This window comes from Mauremys mutica, chromosome 4 (assembly GCF_020497125.1).
Source record: "Mauremys mutica isolate MM-2020 ecotype Southern chromosome 4, ASM2049712v1, whole genome shotgun sequence".
Classification (NCBI taxonomy): domain Eukaryota; kingdom Metazoa; phylum Chordata; order Testudines; family Geoemydidae; genus Mauremys; species Mauremys mutica.
In genome coordinates, this window is record NC_059075.1 from 103,468,369 (window position 1) to 103,494,490 (window position 26,122).

Genomic DNA, 26,122 nt, shown 5'->3' on the forward strand with positions numbered 1-26,122 from the left:
AGAAGATGGAAATCTTCAATTCCTCCTTCAGAGACACAGACTGGGTTAGTGAGAGCACTGTACTACTGCACTGGAAAAAAAATACTGTCCAACAGAAGTGCTTGGAAAAAAGATACCAGGATGTCGGGTCACACATGAAAATTATTGTTTACTTTTGCAGTTTAGTATATACACCTCTAACCCGATATAACGCGACCCGATATAACACTGGTTCGCATATAGTGCGGTAACCCCAGGGCTCCGGCAGTGGGGCTCGGGTGGCGCTTTAAAGGGCCCGGGGCTCCAGCTGCTGTGGGGAGCCCCAGGCCCTATAAATCACCGCTGGAGCCCTGCCGCCGTTACCCCGATATAATGGGGTTTCACCTATAATGTGGTAGGGATTTTTCGCTCCCAAGGACCATGTTGTATCAGGGTAGAGGTGTATTAGTCCCTGATACTCACAGGTTGTTTGCTCACTTATTTATCTATTTAGTCATTTTAATAATTGATGCTTTGCATTACCTTTATGAGATCATGCCCTCCCCCACACTCCTCCCCACCAGGTTGTGCAAATAATGAATGTTGAATTGTTATTTATATGCTATTTCCATCTTATGCATTTATATATGTTTTGTTTCATTGTGTGTTTATTTTTATTGTTTTTATATAAAGGTAAAGTTTAAAAAGTGACCATTTATTTAGTACACAGAAGTCTCATATGAATCCAGAAGGTGCTAGTATAATTCTATTTTTTGTTCTACCTAATCCAGCATGTAAACCAAGTAATTTACTTAATATCACTCATAGCACCTCTGTACCTAGCCACCTAATGGCAACACTAATTGAAAAGGACCCAGATGTGCGTTTTCACACCCAAATTATACAAAAAAATGATTTTTTGTTCATCAAGAGTTCTAATGTTGGAAAATGTACAAAAAGGGTCAGCAATAAATCTCACCTGCACAAACTGGGGGAGGAAGTCTGTTAACTCATCATCACTTATTGCCTCAATCCAATTCACAGCTGTGGTTCGCACTTCCTGATCTGCAAACCTGCAAGAGTATCACAAGTCCACACTCACTGTTTGTTTTAACTTCAGCAGAGATACACGAGTAACCTTTTTTATCGTTGTAGTGCTTGGACGCCCCCAACAGTTTCAGGCCCCCCACACAGAAGGCCCAGTATAAACATACAGGTGCAGGGATACCTACCCTCTAACAATTTGTCTTAGCTTGCTTAGATAGCAAACCTATTCTCACAGTAAAAAGGATAGATTTTGAGGTGAGTCACTTAAGTCTACTCTTGTAACGTCACAGTAGGATGTCGATTTGGCTGAGTTTATCAAAGAAATTAAATCAGCTTTTGAAATGTAGACAAGGGTTTTTTTTGGTATAAAAATTTAGGCCATATTTTACAAGTGAAGAAAATTCAGATAATCCTCCTATCAGTGATAGTTTAGAAGTCATCTTTTGTTGGCAATCAAACCTTTTCTGTGCACTTTTTAGCTAGAAACCCATTAAGTAGCTATCTCTAACTATGCAAGCCAAAGAGAAACAATTTAAGTTAATGGAGGCCGTAATTTAACAAAATTACAGACTGTGCAGTGGACATTAACTTGTGTTAATTCAACAGCTGATGTCCAATTCTACAGTGAATTACAAATGAGCATGCTAACTATCTGCACAATACAATAACACTGGGAAAAAATAAATACCCAATATAATTTATGGAGTTCACTTACTTTGAACCCAGTAGTTCCATAGCAGTCAAAGGAGGTAGGGGAGGCCACTGCTGAAGCAGTGAGTATATTTCAGGAAGACTTGCCCAGTCCCAGTGTGGGGCACTAGCTAATATTTTTGGAAGGCTTTGTGTGTGTCCATGGCAATAATGTCGCTTCTCCCACAAAAATTCTTTATCTTCCTTTGATAGCCTGCAGACAGTCCAAACAGCAGTTTAGTTTATAAGAATGACTATCGTTACTCTGAAGAATACCAAAGCACTTGCCAAAGTACATACGTAAGTCACTTGATCTACCTCCAAGTTTGAATACAACCTAAAAGTTTAAAGTGGGCAGTGAGGAAGATACCGCTGAAATGGTAGATTGCTTTGAGCAGCAATTAGAACTTTTATCGTTTTAAGTTTCATCTGAAATGGAGCAGTGCCGAACGCCATACTGCAGTGTTAGTTCAGCACAGGTGACACAGGAAGACTGCCACGTACAATATCCTAATTTCTCCTAGTGATCTCTCAAGCGTATATAGCAGCTTCAGGAAACCTACCTATCAACTGTTCTGTGAAAAGTTAACTTACTACATAGATTCCCCCAAAAATGGGTTCTTGTGTTTCCAGTTCAACTGAAACTCTTCATAATGAGAGCTGCAGACAAGCCTCATTTATATGAAAGAAAGGGGGCATATGTGGCTGTAGATGGTGTGTCAGCCTTTAGTAAGGGGGACAAGTTTTAGGTGATAACAGGCAACACTGTGTCCCATCTCCTTCCCAGCTAGGGAAAAAAGGGGTCAGGATATAGTCACATAGGAGGCTCCCCTCACAACAGCATTTCAGTCTTATTAATGGAGAATGGTGTGCTGTTTATGAAGTTAAGAGGGTTAAGCGTATTTTAAATACAGAATCCTGGCCAGTAATCCTGTTGTATTAGAGGAACTGATGTTAACAGATATGGCATTTATAAAATTATCAGGTGCCCCCCTTAGAACTCTAGTCTGTCATTTTCTCCTTCCTTCTCCAGTTCTCTCGTAGCCTTGCCACATTTTAAATATCCACTGTCCTCATCTCCCAAAAGCCAGAAATTCATTCACAGCACCTGCCAGATCACTAATTTGCCACCACTGTCCTACAGTCTGAAGAGCTCCAAGCAAGCACATTTTGCAGAAAGGCGTCAAAAAGAGAAAAAAAGTCTAGTATAACAAAGGAGATGCCAGGGTACAAGCTGTGGAAAAAACAAGTAGGTGTTGTAATTTCAAGACCACGGTTTTCTGGGGTACATACAGAACACTTAAGCCAGTCACAGGACTTCAAAAACACTAAACTAATATTTCAGACTAGTACAGAGGAAATTTAACTAAAGTTACGTACTTAATTCCCTCTTCACAGAGTTCCTTACATGTAGAAAGATAAATTATTGCTACAATATATTAACATACCCAAGGGTGCCATCTTTGGCAAGAATAGCAAGAAGACGCTCCTTTACATTTTTTTCCAATGTTTCTATTGAATGATGTACCAAACCGTTTGCAGCTTGAGGAATTTTGTATACAGTATCAAAAGCCAGGGAGGGAAAGTCAACCTGAAAAATTAAAACAGAAGCCAGTCTTTAAAAGCTTTCAGAAAGCTGAAACGGCTCCCTTAGCGCTGAACTACTGCATCAGTGATCATTGACCACTGTTTTTACTAGGGCTGTCAAGTAATTAAAAAAAATTAATCACAATTAATCGCACTGTTAAACACCACCACCATTTAAATTGATATTTTCTACATTTTCAAATATATTGATTTCAATTACAACACAAAGTGTACAGTGCTCACTTTATTTTTTATTACAAATATTTGCTGTAAAAAAATCAATATTTTTCAATTCACCTCACAAGCACTATAATGCAATCTCTTTATCATGAAAGTTGAACTTACAAATGTAGAATTATGTACAAAAAACCTGCATTCAAAAATAAAACAATGTAAAACTTTAGAGCCTGCAAGTCCACTCAGTCCTACTTCTTATTCAGCCAATCACTCAGGGTAGGTCCATATACTTACCACGCGGGTCGACGCGGTGAGTTCGATTTCTCGGAGTTCGAACTATCGCGTCTAATCAAGACGCGATAGTTCGAACTCCCCACGCGCTCCGGTCGACTCCGGAACTCCACCACCGCGAACGGCGGTGGCGGAGTCGACCTTGGAGCCACGGAGTTCAACCCCGCCGTGTCTGGACGGGTAAGTCAGTTGAACTAAGGTAGTTCGACTTCAGCTACACTGTTCGCGTAGCTGAAGTCGCGTACCTTAGTTCGACACCCCCCCCCCCCGTAGTGTAGACCAGACCTTAGACAAAACAAGTTTTTTTACATATGCAGGAGATAATGCTGTCAGCTTCTTGTTTACAATGTCACCTGAAAGTGAGAGCAGACATTCACATGGCACTGTTGTAGCCGGAGTTGGCAGATATTTACATAGCAGATTTCTAAAGATTCGTATGTCCCTTCATCTTCAACCACCATTCCAGAGGACATGTATCCATACCGATGACATGTTCTGCACGATAACGATCCAAAGCAGTTCAGACCAACAAATGATCACTTTCATCATCTGAGTCAGATGCCACCAGCAGAAGGTTGATTTTTCTTTTTTGATGGTTCGGGTTCTGTAGTTTCCGCATCAGAGTATTGCTCTTTTAAGACTTCTGAAAGCATGCTCCGCACCCTATTTCAGATTTTGGAAGGCACTTCAGATTCTTAGGCTGAGCGCTGTAGTTATCTTTAGAAATCTCACAATAGTACCTTCTTTGCATTGTGTCAAATCTGCAGTGAAAGTGTTCATTTTAAGAACATGCTGGGTCATCATCCGAGAGTACTATAATATGAAATACACGGCAGAATGCAGGTAAAACAGAGCAGGAGACATACTATATTCTCCCCCAAGGAGTTCAGTCAAAATTTAATTAACGCATTTTTTTAACCAGGGTCATCAGCATGGAAGCATGTCCCCTGGAATGGTAGCTGAAGCATGAAGGGGCACACAAATGTTTAGCATATCTGGCAGTAAATACCTTGCAATGCCGGCTACAAAAGCGTAATGTGAATGCCTGTTCTCACTTTCAGGTGACATTGTAAACAAGAAGCTGGCAGCATGATCTCCTGTGAATGTAAACAAACCTGTTTCTCTTGCATCCGAAGAAGTGGGTATTCACCCACGAAAGCTCATGCTGCAAAACGTCTGTTAGTCTATAAGGTGCCACAGGATTCTTTGCTGCTTCTACAGAACCAGACACTAACACGGCTACCCCTCTGATACTGTTTCTCTTTGTGATTGGCTGAATAAGAAGTAGGACCAAGTGGACTTGTAGGTTCTAAAGTTTTACACTGTTCTGTTTTGAGTGCAGCTATGTAACAAAAACAAAAATCTACATTTGTAAGTTTCACTTTCACCATAAGGATATTTAATTATGGTACTTGTATGAGGTGAACTGAAAAATACTATTTCTTTTATCATTTTTACAGTGCAAATATTTGCAATAAAAATATAAAGTGAACACTGTACACTTTGTATTTGTGTTGTAGTTTAAATCAATATATTGAAAATGTAGAAAAACAGGCAAAAATAGTTAATAAATTTAAATTGGTATTCTATTGTTTTACAGTGCGATTCAAACTGCGATTAGTCACAATTAAAAAATTGTAATAGCAATTAAAAAAATTAAGTTAATTGCATGAGTTAACTGCGATTGACAGCCCTAGTTTTTACACTGGTATTTTGGTTTGGTATCACCTACCATAGCCTGCACAATGAAAAGGTTCCTGTGCCCCCCCAAAGTGATATCAATCTATTTCTGCCGACAGACAAAATTCTTGATCACTTATGGCATTCAAACAGTATGTATTCAAGTCAAAACAAAAACACTAAACTAAATCAGAAAAATTACCTGCAAAACTATTTTTTCCATGAGATTTCCTCTTTTATGGACCGTTCCTGATGCTGGAGTCACATGTGATGAAGTCCAAAGGTGTAAGAGCTTAGTCCCACAATTTAACAAACTAAGAACACAAAGGAAAAAGCACAGTATTTCAGTAACTATACCCTGTGTCTACTCCTCAAAAAGTTAGTTGTTAGAAACAGTAAGAAATCTGGGAAGCACAAACACCCATTAGAAGAAGATGGTAGCTCACAAATGATAAAAATATTAATATGCTATATCTTCATAATTTAAATGGACTATCAGTAGGTTCCCTATAATGGCAAAAATTTGTCACAGAATATAGATGTTCTGAAACGATAACCTTCCTTGAAAGAAGAATGTTTTTATTCCAAAAAGAGGTTCTATATTAAGCTTCTGGACTCAGAGGGAACACTGGAAGCATGCCATTTGTTGGCAACTGTTATTCTTTGTTTGGCTGCTCAAAATCATTTCATTCTCCTATATATGTTCTGACTATCTTCCATATTTATTTTTCAAGTCCTCAAAATGCTTGAACCTGTGAGCAGCTCTAAGCCAGCAAAGGCAGAAGGATAAAGTTCAATATTGAAATGGTGGACTTGGCTAAGGGAAAAAAGTTTAGCCTCTCAGATAAATAAAATGGAGCACGGGTTGCCCATGTGGAGCGAATAAAGCTTGCAGACAAAGTAAATATTCTACAGGCAACAATCCTGCACCAACAAGGGGATAGGACTTGGGGATCTTTTTTCATCTCTAGCTTCTATGATTCAATCAAATCACATATTGGTTTAGCGGCAGATGCAACATTTTGCTAATAACTTCACATTACTATGAACCAATTACACTAATTCGTATGAGTCGCTGCAGTTATATATTTACAGAATTCTAACAGTGTGCTGGGCATTGAACAGAACAGATAATTCCTGCCTCAAGTAGTCAAAAAAATTCTAGTCAATACAGTTTAATTTCATGAGAAAGATGTAAAGGGATGATCAAGCCTTCAGTGTGTTGGGGAGAAGGGGCTGAGAAGGAAGGGGGGGGGGGGAAGAGAAGAGGCAGTGATACCTTGGTCTTTATTAATATGACGTTCATAATGAAAAAACCCAACCACCAGCTAATTGTGCCACTGAAGAACAAACGAACACAGAATTACACAGTATTCTTTCAAGCACTTGTTAGTTCCCTTATGTGGTAGCAAGAATGGAAGAGCTGTATCCTTTCCAAACCCACACTTCATCACAAGTGCTTCCAATCTGGCTTTAGATTCTCACAGCTCAGTAATGACCTTTGAATCTTCAATGTTCTAGTGAGTAGCAATTTTTAGATCCCCTCGTTATTGATGTTATTTGAAAATGCAGCTGAAGTATTTGGCTTGTATCCCTCAACTACCTTGGCCTGCATTCAATTGTAGTAGTCCACTGTCAGTCTCTGCTAGCATTTCTACATCTACTGTATGCATGTTATTCATCCGACTTTGGCCCAACATTCTTTTGGATCCTTAGGTCAGAGGGGTAGCCGTGTTAGTCTGGATCTGTAAAAGCAGCACAGAGTCTTGTGGCACCTTATAGACTAAGACGTTTTGGAGCATGAGCTTTCGTGGGTGAATACCCACTTCGTCGGATGCATGCAGTGGAAATTTCCAGTGTGTGTGTGTGTGTGTGTGTGTGTGTGTGTGTGTGTGTGTGTGTGTATTATATATATATAAGCAAGCAAGAAGCAGGCTAGAGATAAGGAGGTTAGTTCAATCAGGGAGGATGAGGCCCCCTTCTAGATCCTCCCTTCTAGAAGAGGGCCTCATCCTCCCTGATTGAACTAACCTCCTTATCTCTAGCCTACTTCTTGCTTGCTTATATATACCTGCCCCTGGAAACTTCCACTACATGCATCCGACGAAGTGGGTATTCACCAAAACGTCTGTTAGTCTATAAGGTGCCACAAGACTCTTTGCTGCTTTTGGATCCTTGTGCTTCAGGGAGCTGAAATAGTTCTCACACATTACATATGATATATCCATCTCTCTGCTCTTCAAACTGTTGATAGGATTCTCTCCAAGTAGCCCAACAATACGATATAATTAAATTGACAACTTGACATTCAGCTGAAGATAAGCACTATCCTATTTGATAAAAAACACTTAGAAGCAGGATCATAGGACCAGCTCCTCAACTGTATAAGGGCAGTTATGCGTCCCTGACAATAGGGGGTCCTCAGGTAGCACACGACCACTGTAATGCATCACTCCTTCATGAATGGTGCAGCAGGTATGGTCAAAGCACTCCTGTGCTGCAGAAATCCCAGCTGCTGGAATGGTCTCAGAGCAAGTCTGCACTGCGATAAAAAAAACATCTGACACTAAGTGTTATAGCCCAGGGCAGCTGGTTTGGGCACTGGGGCTGAAAAATAGCAATGTAGCCCAAGTCTAAATGTCTATGCTGCAATTTTATAGCCCAAACCCTGCAAACCTGAGTCAGCTAACCCAGATTAGCCATGAGTGTTTTATTGCAGTGTAGACCTACAGTCAGCAACCATAAGGGTAAATTGCAGAAGCCTTCAAGCTGTGCCTGGGGACTAGCCTGGGGCAGATCAGCTCAAGATCAGAGGAGCACAAAGGTGACTTAAGGTTACCTTTGCATCCCCAGCCTGAGCTTTGCTCCTCAGCTTTCTTGAGCAAAGTTTGGATCTGGGCCAGTGGTCTTCAATGATAGAGAGCTTTCTAACATTTACCACTTTATCTTTACACTCCTTTAATTGAAAAAAAATACACCTTGTAAAAGTTATTTTAATCCTATAATCCATATTTTAGTCATTAAGTCTGGTAAACAATGTCTGATCCATCTTCTGATTCTTCTACCATGAGGCCTCTGAATATTCCCACTTATGAGTGTCTAGAATCTCCTAGCCTATATTGGCCACTTACCTCTCCCTCATGGAGGATTCCAAGTGGAATGGCTCCAACTGCCTTTTAGTTCCTGCTGAACAGCTGAAGGTTTAAAACTCAGTGTTCAAAAATGTTTCCTTTAGTTTTAATTGTCTCCTGCCCCTTTGTACCCAGGGGCGGCTCCAGGCACCAGTGCACCAAATGCATGCCTGGGGCCACAAGCCGCGGGGCGGCAGCCTGCTGGTCACCATGAGGGCGGCAGTCAGGCTGCCTTCAACGGCGTTTCTGAAGGAGGTCTGCCAGTCCCGCAGCAATTCGGTGGCGGGTACGCCGAAGGCGCGGGACTGGCGGACCTCCCACAGGCATGCCGCCGAATCCGCGTTACCAGCGGACCTCCCGCAGGCGTGCTGCCAAAAGTTGCCTGACTGCTGTGCTTGGGGCGGCAAAATACATAGAGCTGCCCCTGTTTGTACCTACTTTTGTTTATAGTTAGACGGCGGCTTTTCATTTAAAAAAAAGTAAGAAAGTTTCATTATGGCAGAGGCACTGTGTGGATCAGCAAAGCCCATGAGAGCTGCCTCAAAATCCCTTCTGATGGTGGAGGGTCTTCGGGCCTAGCTGACTAAAATTGGTATGGTGCAAGTCCAGCATTGATTTTAAAGAGCCACTCAAAGTTGTTATTCATACTATTGTAGAGAGCAGAGACCATGACTAAGATCAGGGTCACATTGCACTAGATGTAGCTCTATGTCCATCTTTAACAGTATGCAGGTCTCTGAGCTTATCACTGAGTTCAATGTCAAGTATCGAGCACCAATAACTAGGGACTGAAGAGTTTCTTGTGAATGTAGCTTTGTGTCCAGCATTAGTGGTATCAATGTCCCCAGATCTATACTGTCAACTAAGTCCTTTGCAAAAAGAATCCAGCACTATTAAATAAGTGTGAATGCACAGGGGAAGAACACTAGTTACTGGTACATAAAAACTATTCTAAAGAGACAGAAAATTAAATACCTTGATCATTTACACTCTCCTTTAATATGACCCCAGATTATTATACTTAAAAGTCACATAACAGTTTCACTGTCTACAACAAGAAACCACTGTTCAGTGTCTGTAAAACTAGAAAGCTTTCAGTTCAAGTTTGTCTAATCTCTGGATGTAAATTTGTGAACCAGTAAACTTTTCCTAAATGTGGATAGGCTGGAAGTGATCTTCGTTACTTACAAACTATATTTGTTTTGCTCAGAGCTTCCATAATCATTTTAACTACTACATAAGCAACTTACAGAATTAGTGTACTACATTAGTAACATTAAGGCAGCTTAAATGTATAAATCAATTCTAACCACTTTTTTTTGTGGACAGGATTAGAGGCACTGTACTTGAGTTTTTAAGCTCTTTCAAAGTTTGATATGATTTATCATAAAAAAAAAAGAAAATAGAAAAAAAAAACTTAGAGTAATAAGACCCGATATTGCTATCATGTGAAGACTTGAGACTCGAAGAGACTGACTGCTTTCTAGACCACTAAAAATTGAATTTCACAAAAGGAGAGTCCCAGATGCCATTTTTAAAGAGCCTCTCTTTTTTCCTCCAATCTCCATTTAAGAGCACTGCAAGAACTGAATTTCTCTCAATGATATACAGTCCCAAAGACGTGTTCATATACAAGCTCAATGTCCTGGCTGAAAAAGGTTTCAGATGATGCCCTATTTGTTCAAGGTGATGAGCTGGATGAAAGAGCTCTTAACTTCGAGTCAACTCCTGCTGAGCAAAGCTATGGAATTTAGCTGCACTAAAGCAAGAGTAATGCTACTGGGAAGAGATTGGAGGCCTTGTAAGAGAATGAATTGAGGTCCCCAGAACTAAAAATGCCTCACTGAGGAAACTACAGTCAACTTACAGTCTACCTCAGCACCAAAGTATTATGCTAGGACAAAACTAACCCATAAAAGACATGTTAAGCAATAAGTGTTTTCTTCAGAGAGCTTGCTGCTCTGTGGTGTCTGCTTTACTTACTTGGTGTGTTTGCCCTCTATGCTGTGTTGCACTGTGTAACTGGTGTCACATGGTTGGACCAGTGCTTGTGCGCGCACACCCTGTGAGCATGCTAGGAGCAAGCTGCTCTGCTCTGACCAAATCTGTTCTACCACCACATTGTTACCAGCTCCTGTCTGCTTAACACTTGCATACATAGTGAACTCTTCTGCCTTTCACACCTTCTAGCCAAATGCCCCTGATGCTGTTCATCAAGTGCTATTCTCTCCTTCCCTATAGAGAGTTCTCAGTCAGTGGAGAAAGCAGTACAATTTTAATTTAGAAAACAATGTGGGACACCACCACTTGTGGACACTTACATACATGTAATCTATTGTTCACCAGATCCTATGCTGGATGTCAGTGGACTGCCTCAAGGATGGTCTCTTATTATGCTACAAACTGCTGCCACTCTGAAGTACTGCTACCCACTGTGGTCTCTGTTTGGGAAAACTATCATGTAAACAACAAGGAGTCTGGTGGCACCTTAAAGGCTAACGGATTTATGTGGGCATAAGTTTTTGTGGGTAAAAAACAACACTTCTTCAGATGCTGTGGGTGAAATATGAACATTCTTTGATTATTAAGTATCATCCAAACAGCCTATCAAACCAATCCTATTAGTCTGTCTGTTAGGAGAATGCAGAACCATTTGAATAGCAGCATCTTAAAAGCAGATTTCTATTTACCGTTGATCCTTCACATCTAATTAAGAGTAACTTCCAATGCAGCACGGTCTACAAGTCTTACCTTTATCGTTTTATTAAAAACAATGGCAAAGAAACAGCTTCTGCACTTGTGGGGATCATCTAAATCCTTTTATACGCCCAAGTCATTAGTTAAAATAAACACATTTTGGATGCTTACCGTCTAAAGTCAAAAAGAGGTAAAGAAACTTGACCCAACATCTCTGGGCCCTTTCTCTGTTTATTTGAATCAGGTGAACTTCCACTATTTTGATTTAATATTCCAAACAGAGTGAGACACAAGACTGATTCCAATGGCAATTGTGAAATCTGGATGGGGAAAATGATTCTGTAAAATAAAAGTATGTTAAAGAAGACTCAACTCAGAAGAAAAGATAAAGCATTAGAATCTTTAAAGGAAGTTACAATATATGTTAATGGTTTTGTTCTCAAAGGAAGTGAATTGGTGTTGAATGTTAATATGCAAAATTTCATTTATTCACACGCTGCATCACATCTCTAGTGTCAGTAACATAAGAATGGCCGTACGGGGTCAGACCAAAGGTCCATCTAGCCCAGTATCTGTCTACCGACAGTAGCCAATGCCAGGTGCCCCAGAGGGAGTGAACCTAACAGGCAATGATCAAGTGATCACTCTCCTGCCATCCATCTCCATCCTCTGACAAACAGAGGCTAGGGACACCATTCCTTACCCATCCTGGCTAATAGCCATTTATGGACTTAACCACCATGAATTTATCCAGTTCTCTTTTAAACACTGTTATAGTCCTAGCCTTCACAACCTCCTCAGGTAAGGAGTTCCACAAGTTGACTGTGCACAATTTCTGAAGGGTGCAAGACAACAATCCTGCACCATATCTAAGTTCAAAAGTACCTCTTAATGAACAAGATTTCTTGTGTAAAATTACATGTTCTTTCCAAGGAGCTTAACTGTCTAGTGTTAATTTTTCCACTTCTTTTTGCTCACTATCAGGGCCTACAGATTTGGTTTAACAGCTCTACTTTTCTAAGTTTAATAATAAAGTCAAGCTTTGAGACAATAGGTTTTCCATCCAAACGAAGTGCTGTTTCATGTAAGCATTTACATGTACTGAAATGGCACACAAAGTAGAATCTTCAAATCTTGCTAAACACTAATAAAATTCAATGGACAGAGTAAAATTCACACTATTATTTTTCCTGCCTTGAAGTATTCTTTAGTTTTATTGTAATGTCAGTTTTATAAGCCAAAACCCTACATACTTCCTACATTAAATGACCTGGAATTAGCCTGAGAGACCACCTGTCTCTCAGGGATACACTGCCCAGTTACCATCAGCAGATGCGCTCAGGTTAGATCCCTCCGTATAACAGAAGGCAGCTAGCTACTTAGTCATTCTATATAGAATTCCAGAGAGTTTGAAATACTGTTCTGCCCTGGTGTAAAATAGCCAGGATTTTGTTGACCGCAATGCCCATTTGTTTAACCTGGCCTTTGAAGAGATAGGGAACTAAGGTATAGGCAGGTGTGCAGGTTTGTAGCATTTGGATTACAAGATGTTGCCTAGTAGAAGTGGAGAGTTGAACTGTTTATTTAAATTTATAATTTGAAACAAAGGGGAAGTTGCTCAAAGCCTATGTCTGGACACTTTTTATTGTTTTAAGTGTGACGGGGTGGGGGGGTGGTGGTGGTACTGAAACAGTGAATGGGTGAGGGGAGCCAATTTTTAACCCCCAGGATTAGAACAGCATCAATGCACACTTTTCCTCCTGCATTCCCTGTCCCCCTGCCTCCCCCCCCCCCCAAATCTAAATTAACTCAAGGACAGTTAAACATTCTCCCACACAGAAGATAAGATTTAATAGCAAAAAAAGTCTGATTTTCTTAAGTGAGCATTTAAAGAGTCTGCCTTCTTGCCAGTGACACCCCTCCCGTCTAAAATTTTTAAAATTATAATATATGCACAACTGTTGTCATATATTGCAAAGTGTTAAAACACACTGCTTGCATTTAAGCGAAGATAAGCTTATCACTGAAAAATGCTTAGAGACTCCAATGAGAAGGCAAGCTTCCAGAGTACTTACAATACCGTAACAAGTTTTTCCCTCCCTAGACATTCAGGCCATAACTGAAGAAGCCTTTTTCCTGTTTTCCTCTTTATAGGTGCAAATTGTGCCCACAAAAAGGGAGGAGTTTTCCAACAGTTTAGAAATGTCAACAATCAGCATATTAGTAGACAGCATTGGTTTCTTCCCTCTACCCCCACACTTTCAAAATTAGTAGGGTAAAGTGCTACTCTAACCCAGACAGTATTAACATGTCAGACATTTGTGATAATTGAAAGTATAAGTTTACCAAGGAGTTCAACAGAATTAGCAGCTTAGATAGCTAACAGAACGTTATGTAAGTATAGTTAGAAAATACTATAATTAAAAGACAGGAATATTTTAGGAGCAGAAGTACTAAAATTACTTACAGTTCATCCCATTTAATCAGATAGAAGAAATTCTTGTATGTGCCAACCTTCTTGGACTGAACAGGTTTAAACAGATCTTTTCCATTATGGGTCAGAGAGCAAACCAAGTAGTATTTTTCGTAACTGGAAAGGAACAGTCAGTATGTTGAAGCAGAAAGAACAAGAGATAACAACTGATTTGTAAAAAGGGACATTAGTTTAATAAATTACTCACTTTGACACCCAACCGGTAAGAATTCCATGCGCAGCAAATATTGTGAATTGCAGGTGCTCTGTGGCAGTCCATGCTTCCTTAGTGCTTCTATTATTTTTTGTTGCAGAATTGCTGCTACTGCAGCCTGAGTTTAAGTGGAGGTGAAGAAGGGCATAGACTGCTGCAGTCAACTGGTCTATGCTCACTTGCACAAGGTTTTCAGGCTGCAATGAACCTAGATTATAATACATCTTTAATGCATATCTTCCTAAAACCACCATCTGAAAACTATTCTGAAATAAGATTAAAAAAAGTTTTACTTACCAACTGAACCGTTGCTAGTGTCATCACTGGGCTTTAAGGACACCTGCACAGTAAGTTATGGCAAATTTCAGAAAAACATTGAAGCAGCTTACATCTAAATAATCCCCAATTGCCATTCTTCTCAATGACCAGCTTTGTAGTTTAAACACATTATGATACCTGAAGCACTGGGCCAGATTTAGGCTCACACTTTGGTCCCTTTGCACACTTCTAGCACAAAAAGTCCCTAAAAGCTACCATATGTGAATATCTGAGGATTAACAGTGAGTGATCAAGATCAGAGCAAACTGCTCTGGCAAGCCACAATGTAACAACTGCTAGAGGACCATTAAAATCAGAATAAATCAGTAGTACTGAGGGGACTTACACCAAGGGACTAGGGGAACACAAAGGAGGCATACAGATCAGCTACTCCAGAGGAAAAAGGACTGTTATGGTCAATATACCACTGCTAGAAAAAACTGAAACACAGTAGTCAAGGTATTTCTTTTATTTGATATGAGACTTATTTCTCAAACTATGCAACAAATTTAGTGTAAAGCATGAACTTATACACCTAGGGAGCACCAAACTTTTTCAAAAGTGTATTCTATCAGAAGTATCTTTACCATACAGCTAGCCTCTATATTTTATTTTTTGTTCGGTGAATAACTGATGAGACCTACTAGAAGTTAGCACCTTAATTTTTCCGTATCTGTTCCATTATTCCTTTTTAACAATTTATTGTGTAAAAAGCAACTTGTAATATGATGCAATACCTGGATGCTCTATCTTCCATTACATCACTGTCATGTCATGAAGGGGTACTGCTGTAGCATAAAGAATGGAAAACCTCTTACTGATAACTTCCTTTCTGCTAGGAGCACCTCACACAATTCTGCATGTCTGGCCTGCTTTCCTCTCTCAGCAGCTCCGAGAAGGGTCAGTGTTTTGGTGCTCCACGGTCTGGCCACATCACCTCTGCTCTTGCTGGCTGCCAGATGAGTTATTCCCAAGCTGTGAAACTTGCATGACAACAAGTATTCCAGAGACAATGAAATAACTGTACCTTAGACCAAGACAGTCATACAGTAACAATTCCACTTAATATCTGACCCAGGACTCACGAGCCATCCAGGCTCGTGAGTCACTGCTAGCAGAAAGGAAATTAGTGGTGAGAAATTCTGTTCTGCAGCTCTGTGTCTCCCACAATTCTGGACATCTGCGAAGCAATGAGCAGTGAAACAAGTTTGGTAAGAAAAAAGTACCCTGCCCTTTTTGTGAGCTTGCTCAAGTCTGTATTATTTCTGGGCTACTGCCTGCAGCACTTTCCTGCCAAAGGAGGTCTCTGCAGAAGACAGAAGGTCCACCCTGCAGTGCTTTGAAGATGTTACCTGTAGACCAAGTGGCCCACTTTGCAAATTTCCAAAGTGAATTGACCTGCTTGTTTCACCCATGAGGTTGCTAAGGATCTCATGAAAAGCAACTTGATCCCTTTGGGACAGGAGCCTCTGATGATCTGTAGGTTTCCACAATACAGTCTAATCTACCTATCAATGACTTGGAAGCTTTAAGTCCATGGCATTTAGCATGGAAGGATATGAATAGGGAGCCTAATCTTGTTGTGGATTCAGTATGCTTGAGAACTTTTCAATGCTCTTTTGATATCTAAAGTGTGCGACTCCTTTTCAATGGGATAGTATGGGTTTGGACAGAATGAAAGAAGAACAAACTCTTGGGAAGTGTGGAAGGAAGTCAGGATTCTGGTGTCCTGAGCACCACCTTGTCCTTCTGAACACACAGCATCTGTACAGTTAAGGCTGCCAGCTCCGATACACCTGGCAGATCTGACAACTATTAAGAAATCAGTGTTAATGGAAAAATAAAAGACTGAAGTCAGAAGCTCAAAGGGATGGCTTGTCAGGGCCCTCAAAACTAGCAGTAGGTCCCATTATGGGGGAAAGAGTGGCCTGACCACTGGTCTGGCAAATCAGACTGTGAAGGAATGTGGTTAACCTGTGGATTGTCTGCCAGGGAGCCCAAGGAGCCTGCGAACTGCATGGTACTAAGAGCGGACACCTGACATGCAATGGTACCAGGCTGCAACGCCTATCTATGTTCCTGGAGAAAGTTCAGAATGGCTGGAATTCCTGGGTTTGCACTGTGCTCTTGGCACCAATTGCTGCATATGGACAAGATAGAGGAGTTTGCTTTTAGTGTCAATACTCTCCTTGACTAAACCAATGTCTTAACTATGGAGGACAGATGTGCTTTCTGGTCAACAGCCAGGCTGTTTTAGGTCTGGATGAAGAAGAGAACCTTGTGAGAGGATGTCTGGTCTCTGTGGAAGCTGAAGTGGGGGTTCTGATATCAGCTCTATCAGGTCTGAGTACCAAGGTCTCTTTGGCCAATGAGTTACCAGTATTACCTTCACCCTTTGTTTTATTTTCTGGACCACCTTTTCCAGTAATGGGGAAGGCAAATAGTCCCTGCAGCCAACTATGCAATAAGGCATCTGTCCCCATGGATCTGGGTCAGCCTCCCTTGTGAAGTATTCTGGCCTCTTCGCATTCGTACCATTCACAAACTAGTCAGTTGAAGGGAGAGTGAACATCTAAACAAGGATATTCAAAACCTCTTGATTTAGGCACCACTTGGAGTTGCTGACCATGCTGAGCCAGGCTGCCTTTTACTTCAGACCCCCTTTGGGATGGATGGCTCAGAAGGAAAAGAGGAACTGTTGTGCCCACCTCATTATTGCACTGTTTGTGTGTGTAGTGCCACCTCTTTGTTCCCCCTTGGTTGTTTACATGTGACTGTAGTTGTCATTGTCTCATTGAACAAGGACATGGTTCCCCCTTAGGATATGCTGGAACCGTCGCAGAGCTAGCTTCACTACTCTCAGCTCTAGGAAGTTTATGCTGTGAGCCTTTTCCTCCAGGCTCCAGAGGCCCCAGGCTATTTGGGTCTCCAAGTAAACTCTCCAGCCCGTCATCGAATGCGAAGACTTAAAGAACTGGAAGCCAGATAGGCATGCCACCATAGACATTGCCGTGGGCTGATCACCACTGTAGAGTTGAACACCTGTGTTGGAACTCATACTTGATCTTTCACATGTTCCAGGGAGTGGTCCCACACCATCAGATTGAAGGCTTGAAGATTTCTGATGTGTGATTGTGCTGATGGAATGAGCCCCATGCAGGACACCAGGAGTACCAGCAGTTTGAGACATAGCGCTATGGTAAGCCTCCTGAAGCTCTAGAACAAGAAAAATTCCTGGATGGAACCAGAGAACCCTTTTTGGCACTGATTATGAAGCCATGTGCCTTGAGGAGATTCAATGTCTGAGACACGTGCCCCTGTGCGATGCAGAGATTGTGATGGAGCTCTGATCAGGATGTCATCCAGGAAGGGATGAGTTCCCTGTGACCTGATTCTGGCTCTGTCCTCAACATCCTTGTAAAAACCCTGAGAACCCAGGACAGGTTGAATGGGAGTGTTCAGTACTGAGGTTTCCTGCCATAGGCAAACCCCAGAAGTCTGTGATGGCATGGCATGGCATAGCATGATGGGGATATGGAGCTAAGTTTCTGCTAGATCTACTGAAGTCAAGAATTCCCCTCCCTCTCCTCCAGGCCAGGGATGACACTGTAGAGGCCAGGGTCTCTATCTACTCTGCCTTTTGAGGCAGAGAATGGCTCTGATAGCTCCCTCCCCTTCCTCCAATGGGCTTCTGTACAATGAAGATGTAGAACCCAGAGAACCTTTCTTCTGAGGAAACACTATCACTCCCATATCCAGAATGAGATATTTTGTTCTGGATCAGACTGTTTTACAGGATCAGTGGAGCTGGGTGACTGGATGAAGAACATATGAGGTGAGCATCCCTGGCTTGCTACTTCCCTGACCCACTTGTTGAGGAAAACCATTCCTTTAGGAAGTGGGAAATCCTTCCTCCTAGTTTCAGCTCTGGGCACAGGTCTGTGCGATCTTTGTCATAAAGTGGATTTTGGCAGGGCGGAGGTGATCTCCATCATTGGAGATTTTTAAGAGCAGGTTAGACAAACCTGTCAGAAATGCCCTAGGTAATACTTAGTCTACCACGAGTGCAGGGGACTGGACTAGATGACCTCTCGAGGTCCCTTCCAGTTCTATGATACTCAGACTGAGGCTCGCAAGTGGCTTTTTAATGTGCCTCATGAGGCTCTTTGCAGCACATATTAAAACACTGAATTAGTTAGTAAAAGCATCCTGATTGGTTATGTTATTAACCAACTGTAGTTGATAAAAATAATGCTTGGTCAGTCACTTTGCTGAAAATGAAATAATGAATTCACACTACTGTGGCACTTCTGGATAATGCTGATTGCTAATTTGGCTCCTGACCACTGAGGTCAAGTATCGATGCTCTGGACTTTCCCCCAGACCTCAATTCCACTGTTCTCCCCTGGGGAATTTGATGTCTGTTTGCTGGCACCTCTGTGAGGATAAGGAATGAAAGGAGCGCCTCTCTGACATCCAAACTATGTTGTATTTTGTCGCATTGTCACCCATCACCTTATGCACCTTCTCTCCAAAAAGGATGGAGCCAAGCACAGACCTGCTTAGTGAGTATCCACCTTTCAGAGCCATGGCTCAAGCTGTGAACCTCACTGCATCTATTGAGGCATCGGCTACAAACGCTATTGCTAGGGAAACTTTCTTGAATGTGGAGCCAAAGCCAGGCTGATCTCTGTTCAAGGGCTTTGAGATCTTCCAGGCAGGAAAGGGATGCTCTTCCAAAGCAGATTGTCGTCAGAGATGGTGGGAAGGGAGGGGGGCAGAGGAACCTTCAAAGCCCTTTTTAAGAGTGACCAGCATCTTTCTATCCAGAAGTCCTGACGGCAGAACCCCACTTCTCAGGGAAGAATCCTATCCCGCTACAGCAGTGTCACCCGCTGTTATCTCATCGATAGACCCCATTCCATTCTTAAATGTTATACAGCCTGACATCGCACTTGTTAACATGCTAGCCTTTATCAGGCTTGTTCCTTTTATCCCTAATCATCCCCTGGAAGGTTTCAGAGCCAGACAGCTCACCTTCATCAGTAAAGGAGTGGAAGGAGGACAATGACAACAACTTGTATCTCCTGGATTTGTGTGCTTCTTTCCTTTTTAGATTTTTCCCCTCCCCCCTTCACCTTTTTAGAGCACTTTGGAACTGTAGCTCTGCTGCAACTTTGGTAAGGCCTTTTGCAGCTTGTCTTCCTTTGGCCCGGGAGCCCTCTTCAGAGGTCTGACTCAGAATTCTGTCCTAATGGGTCCCATTCCCGCTCAGATCTCCCGGTCAGCTTGGGAATGAGGGAGACTGACTAGAAGCTTTGATTCTTTCTCCAAGGTGTTGAGGACCCACTTTAAGGCTGGGACTTCTGGCCCCGCAAGCCTCCACTCTTTGTTCAGCAGGGGTCCACTGGGACTTACCTGAGTGGAGTGATCAGGGTCCTTCTCGCTTTCAGAGCCTCTCCCTGCTCTGCACTGGGGTTCCTGGTCCTTTCCTCCCCCCATTAGAGTTGCAGCTGCCTCAGTTGGTAGGGGACCCCACCTGCCTATCTGACTCCTAGCCCCAGAGTTAGGGATGGAAGGCTGGGCACAACTTGACATCTGCCGAGCCTGGAGAAGGCTGCCTCACCTATAAAGCACTGTTTGGATTTAACCCGGTGCTTTATCAGCTGCTCTGCCATGCCTGGAAGGGGCAGAGGAGATAGCATGGAAATGCTGCAGCAAAGGCTCAAGGAGGGCTAAACCAAGCCAGGGAGAAGAAGAAATGTTGCAGGAGAACATTGATCCCACTGCCCAAAAAACTAGGCAGAAGTGTTAAAATATGAGAAAGGGTGGGAGCAAAAAAACCACACCCACCAAACCCTGCCACTGCCTGTTGCTATAGAGGCAGAGGATTTGAGAAGAGCAGAGGGGGCATATCCAGACCATGTGGAACAAAAACACTGATTGGCCTCTGAGTTGCCTGCAAGAGATAGGAGAGCAGCCGAAGCATCCTCCAGAATGGTGGAAGATACTGGGCTGCAGAAATTGGGAATAAAATGCACAGGAATTTCACATGCCTAGACAAAATAAATGAGGGCTTGCTGGTCAAATTCCAACTCTAATAAACGCTCACCGTGCAAGTTCTCCCTTAGTCTACACTAAACTAAAACTTTATTTTAACTTCTTGTCCTAAATCAGGTAAAGAGACATGATTAAATAACTGACAACTGATGTAAGAGACAGCTAAATTTAAGCCATGGATGAAGTGAATCTTATACATGCCTACCTCATAGGAGTCTCAAGAAATTTTGTTATATACTTATCTGACTAATTGAGCATATCGGCAACAAATAAGACAGTTTAGATTATAAATATAGATAAAACCTAAGAACCTTGTAATTATCAAAGATCTTAAAGCTTGGAAAATCAGTTTCCACAAAAGAGCTAATTATATCTTCACTCACAGAGGCTGCCATGTCTCCACATTATTTATAAAACACTCAGAAAACCTGGGATGACAAATGCTATATACACACACCAAGCATTACTACAACATGATTGTACGTATATTTTTATCCAAAGATCTATTGTTTATTGTTACCTTTGGACTCGTGGCAACTGCTAAACATTGTATGTAGAGTTTCAATGGAGACTATTAGAGAATTCCAATTAAATGCAATTTTTTTTCCTTCTCCAGAAGTGAATTTCACTTACCTTTAACAAGGGTAATCTAAGTAAATATTTATTGCAACAAGAAACAGATTTTTTTATATTAAAACAGATTACAGAAGTACACCAAGTTTTTATTATGAAATCATGATTCCACGCTCTATGTGAGGATTTTTACATTCTAAAGACCACATTCATTTTCAAAGTTTTCTGTTAGGCTATGGATCAAAGAAATTTTGGAAACTGATCCAGTAAGGTTTGGAGTAACTGTTTTCCTGTGACATTCTGTGGAGCACAGACATTTTTATGCAGATTTTCTACACTTCCATGCCAAATTTTACTTTTCAGAAGCAGTCTGAAGGGGACTGTCTATGACTCACTGTTTAGGCTGTTACAGTGCCTGAGAAGTTTACATTTGATAACTGGTTGGTGAAATCTAAGTATACATCTCACAACCAATTTACAAATACTATCGCCATCACAATGGTGAACCCAGGAAGGTTGGTGCCAGTATATTAGCGGTGGGACAGCAAAAGGCACAGCTCTGCAAAACTCTGGCTTTTACGTTTTTGGCAGAGTTTTATTCCTTTCTGATCAAAAAAAACAAAACAAAACACATTTTCCTTCTAATAAAGATCCCCTTTTGGTATACCTAAGTCAGATCTTGTCAAAAAGTAAGCCAACTTCACGGAAACAAACTGGTCAATTAAGGTGGCTTTTGGATGAGAATTTGTATCATTTAGGAGCATCTTTGGTCCCGGACTCAATATTCAGAGAAGGTGGAGTTTTGAAGTGCAATTGGTAGTTTACACACTACAGACAAGAACGCTGATCATTGCTCATAAGAAAGGAAGAGAAGTTCCTATCACTGCAGAAGGGCATGAACTAATCATTAAAGCTTCATTCGAATTTAGTGCACCCACTGCCATGCACAAGTCCACGCAGCACAGTCTCAGGTTCTTGTATTGTACCCACATAATATGTGAAAATATCACATAGTAATTTCAAAAACATTTATTTAAATAGAGGATGCCAAAAGTTCACCATCAAATATTCTTTTGAACAGACTGAAGAGGGAATTTTTTAATCAAGCCTTCCACATTTGGTAGAAGTGTCCCTTTAAACTTTTTATTTTTAAAAATCAACCCTACTTAGAAATATTGCAGGAGGTTTCAGTTATCACTGCTTCTGAAATAACTTAATAAAAACGAGGAGTCCTTGTGGCACCTTAGAGGGCTAGCCCACAAAAGCTTATGCCCAAATAAATTGGTTAGTCTCTAAGGTGCCACAAGGACTCCTCTTTGTTTTTGCTGATACAGACTAACATGATTACCACTCTGAAACTTTTTAATAAATACTGATAAAATACTTCTATCAGAATGCCACTGACACAATGTGTTCGAGTTCACATGATAAACATGCTTACCTCAGGACTTTTACTCCGTGGAAGATTAACAGCCCGCCTCAGCTTCTTTACAGAGTCTGTTATTGCTTGAGTTTCTACTCCATCCAGTGCATAACAGATTTTTCTTACAGCCTTGATTACATGATCTACTGCTTTCTGTTGGTTCTAGTGAGAAAAGTACAGACAAAGAATGGAAGAATTTTGATTATGTTTTGTGATAGACTCAGGCCAGTTGGGTACAGCGGAATAGCTAAGGCAGATATACTGGCCACTGGATTAACAGTTTTCTGTTCCCTGACTGACCAGAGCAGGGGCTGCTCCAGGCTAATGAGAACACCTGACTAATTAACCTGTAAAGAGTCAGGTGAGGCCATTCAGTTAATGTGACCACCTGACTCTAATTAAGGCCCTGCTGTTACTATAAAAAGGGCTCACTCCAGTCAAGCAGAGGAGCCAGGGAGCCAGAGGAGAGGAAGTGCGGCTGAAGGGCTGGTTACTGAAGACACCCTAAAACATCGTTAAAGGAGCCCTAAGGTAAGGGTGAAGAAGGGAGAAGCAGGAGAGCTGTGGGGAAGTGGCCCAGGGAAATGTAGCAACTCTGGCAGTGAAAGATTGGCTGCCAACAACTGCTACCATTAGGGTCCCTGGGCTGGAACCCGGAGTAGAGGGCGGGCCCGGGTTCCCCCCAACCCACCACTCAGGAACAGCTCCTGGAAGGGGAAGTCAGGTCCCTGTCAGGACAGGAGGCTGAAAAGAGACTGTGGGAGTTCTCTCACCAACCTCCTTGCAGCCTATGATGAAAAGGGCTCAGTAGACTGTAACCCTGGCCCTAGAGAGAGAAGGGCTACGTGGAGGGTCACAGTGAGCCACTGAGGCTAAGCATAAACCGCCTAGAAGCGCAGGACCCACAGGAGCAAGGTCAGAGCTCTGCCACAACTGGTGTCAGGAGTGGGATTGTGATTGTTCACAGCGTGGCGGAACAAAGAGGTGGTTACTAAAAAAACCACAAAAAGAAAACAAAAAAAAAGGGTGCACTGGGGTTTTTGGTTGTGGGTTTTTTTTTTGGTTGTTATTTGTACCACCATGGAGGAAGTGGTGAGAGCACTGGTGCAAGCCATAGTGGCCCAGCAGGAGGCAACACAGGCTCAGGCGATGGCACAACAGGAGTCCATGAGGTTACAACAGGAAACCAACCAATTGTTAATGAGCCAGGCGACCCAAGATCGAGCCCTCCTGTGCGAGGTTGTGGACCAGCTGAAGATCCTCACCCCCCAGGCCCAGGGGTCCAATGGGACGTGAACCCTGAGGGCCACCGGTTGTCTGCCAAAGATGACGGCAGACGATGACAGAGGCATATCTCCTCTCATTTGAATGGACTGCACAGCGTGAGGCATGGCCCCTGGAGCAGTGGGCCAGCATTCTCGCACCTTTCTGGTGCGGAGAGGCCCAGAAGGCCTACTTTGCTCTGCCCACTCAGGATGCCGCTGACTATTACCGGCTGAGGGCAGAGATCCTAGCACGATCTGGGGTGACAGCAGCCCAGAGGTTCCAGGAGTGGAAATACAGGGAGAACAAACCTCCAAGGTCCCAACTATTTGACCTCATACACCTTGCTCGGAAGTGGTTACGGCCTGAGGCATGCAGCCCAGAGGAGATATTAGAGACTTTGGTCATGGACCATTACATGCGGGGGCTGCCGCCAGATCTCCAAAAATGCGTCTGCCAGAACGATCCGTCCACCTATGACGAAATGATCACATTGGTGGAAAGACGGATAACAGCCAGGGTATTAACCCAACTACCCAAGGAAGGCCCCTCACGAAACAAACATTTGACCCCGACCATGGAGGGTCGGGCGGCCAATACCCCAGGAAGTCCTAGGTGGAAGAAGAGGGAGGTCGAAAACCGGTCAGAAACCCAGAAGGAAGGGAAAGGGCTGAGTGGGGGGAGCCCTGGGACTAAATGTCCTAACCCACGTGATAGGGGAATGACTAGAAGCAATTATAGGTGTTATGGGTGCGGGGAGTTGGGGCACATAGCTGCCCAGTGCCCCAATGTCATAGAGCCAAGGCAGTGTAACCTGGGGAACGGGGCAGACCCATGCAGCCTATTCAATATTGTAGGGGTCACAGTCACCCCACATAAATATACAAGGCAGGTAAAGTTGAATGGGGTAGAAACCATGGCACTCAGACTCTGGGAGTGCTATCACCCTGATTTCGGGTAAATTAGTGAAGCGCAGCCAGTTAATGCAGGCCAAGCGTAAAGGGGTAACCTGTGTCCATGGGACTGTTAGCTACCACCCCACCATACCAGTAAAAATTGAAATTCAGGGAAATATCACCGGTGTGAAAGCAGGGGTAGTCCCAAACCTCCCATACCCCATGCTCATAGGTAGAGATTTCCCTGGGTTTGGAAACTTGCTCCCACCGGAGGAATTAGAGGGAAAGGAGCTCCCCGAAATTCAGGGGGTTTCTGCAGCAGAATGTCACCTCCCATTTTTCGCAGAAATGTCCCAGGAGCTATTCCCTGTCCCGGGGAAAGGCAGGAAGACCAAAAGAGAAAGAAGGGCGGCCAAGGCCTTGGGTACCCGAATCCTGACACAAGGACAGAGGGTCACCTGTGTAGGCAGACGTACACGGGCAACTGAAGGGGAGGGCCCTGAGACAGAGAAGGGGTCAGAGACCACTTCCAACCCCAACCTCACAGAGCCAGCCGAGAGGGCGGAGACAGATCCCCCAGAGTTCAGGCTGTTAAATCCAGAGAGAGAGAGAGAGAGAGAGAGAGAGAGAGACTGACTTTTGGACGGGACCAGGTGGAAGACCCAAGGTACGAGAACGCCAGGAAGGAGGTGGCCGAGATAGATGGGGTACCCATAGAGGGAAAGGCCCGGGGGCCAGGGCCTTATTTTGTGATCAAGAGGAATCTCCTATACCGGGTCATGCAAATGCAGGAGCAAGAGGTACACCAACTCCTAGTCCCCCGGAAACACCAGAAAGCAATATTAAGCCTCGCTCACAGTCACCTTTTTGGAGGACACTTGGGAGTGGAGAAAACCCAGGCGCAAATCTTATGCAGGTTCTTCTGGCCGGGGGTACATGAAGACGTCCGGCGGTACGGTGCCTCTTGCCCTGAATGTCAACTGCACAGCCCTCGTCCACATCTGAGAGCTCCTCTGGTACCACTGCCGCTCATCGAAGTCCCATTCGAGTGGATCGCCATGGATCTTGTGGGACCGTTAGAGAAAACGACCTGAGGCCACCAGTATGTGCTTGTCATCCTAGACTATGCAACCAGGTACCCAGAAGCTGTCCCCTTACGAAATACAGCTTCCAAGAGCATTGCCAAAGAATTAGTGGCAATCTTTGCCCGGGTAGGGCTACCAAAAGAAATCCTCACAGACCAGGGAACACCATTCATGTCCAAGTTGATGAAGGATGTGTGTTCCCTGCTCCATGTCCAGACGCTGCGGACCTCAGTTTACCATCCACAAACTGATGGTCTGGTGGAAAGATTTAACCGAACCCTCAAGGCTAGAGGTGATAAGAAAGGTGGTAAGCAAGGATGGGAAAGATTGGGACAACCTACTACCGTACCTCATGTTCGCCATCCGTGAGGTCCCCCAAGCTTCCACTGAATTCTCCCCCTTTGAGCTGCTGTATGGACACAACCCCCGAGGCATCCTGAACATAGCCAAGGAAATTTGGGAGGAGGAACCCAGTGAGGGGAAGAACGTAATAGAACATGTACTACAGATGAGGGATCGGATAGCCCGGGTCACTCCCATAGTGAGGGAACACCTAGAG

General features: G+C 43.0%; 1 protein-coding gene across 1 annotated transcript in view; it reads right to left on the reverse strand.

The window, feature by feature from the left end:
* PIK3C2A (phosphatidylinositol-4-phosphate 3-kinase catalytic subunit type 2 alpha) overlaps nt 1-26,122 on the reverse strand; it is a 96,462-nt gene that overhangs the window by 26,704 nt on the left and 43,636 nt on the right. Inside the window, exons 9-17 of the mRNA XM_045013944.1 lie at nt 22,338-22,481; nt 14,243-14,285; nt 13,940-14,153; nt 13,726-13,848; nt 11,430-11,597; nt 5,633-5,744; nt 3,144-3,286; nt 1,721-1,909; nt 938-1,031 (exon numbers count right to left, since the gene is read on the reverse strand). Coding sequence (XP_044869879.1) covers nt 938-1,031; nt 1,721-1,909; nt 3,144-3,286; nt 5,633-5,744; nt 11,430-11,597; nt 13,726-13,848; nt 13,940-14,153; nt 14,243-14,285; nt 22,338-22,481 — 1,230 coding nt within the window. The remainder of the gene's footprint in view (nt 1-937; nt 1,032-1,720; nt 1,910-3,143; nt 3,287-5,632; nt 5,745-11,429; nt 11,598-13,725; nt 13,849-13,939; nt 14,154-14,242; nt 14,286-22,337; nt 22,482-26,122) is intronic.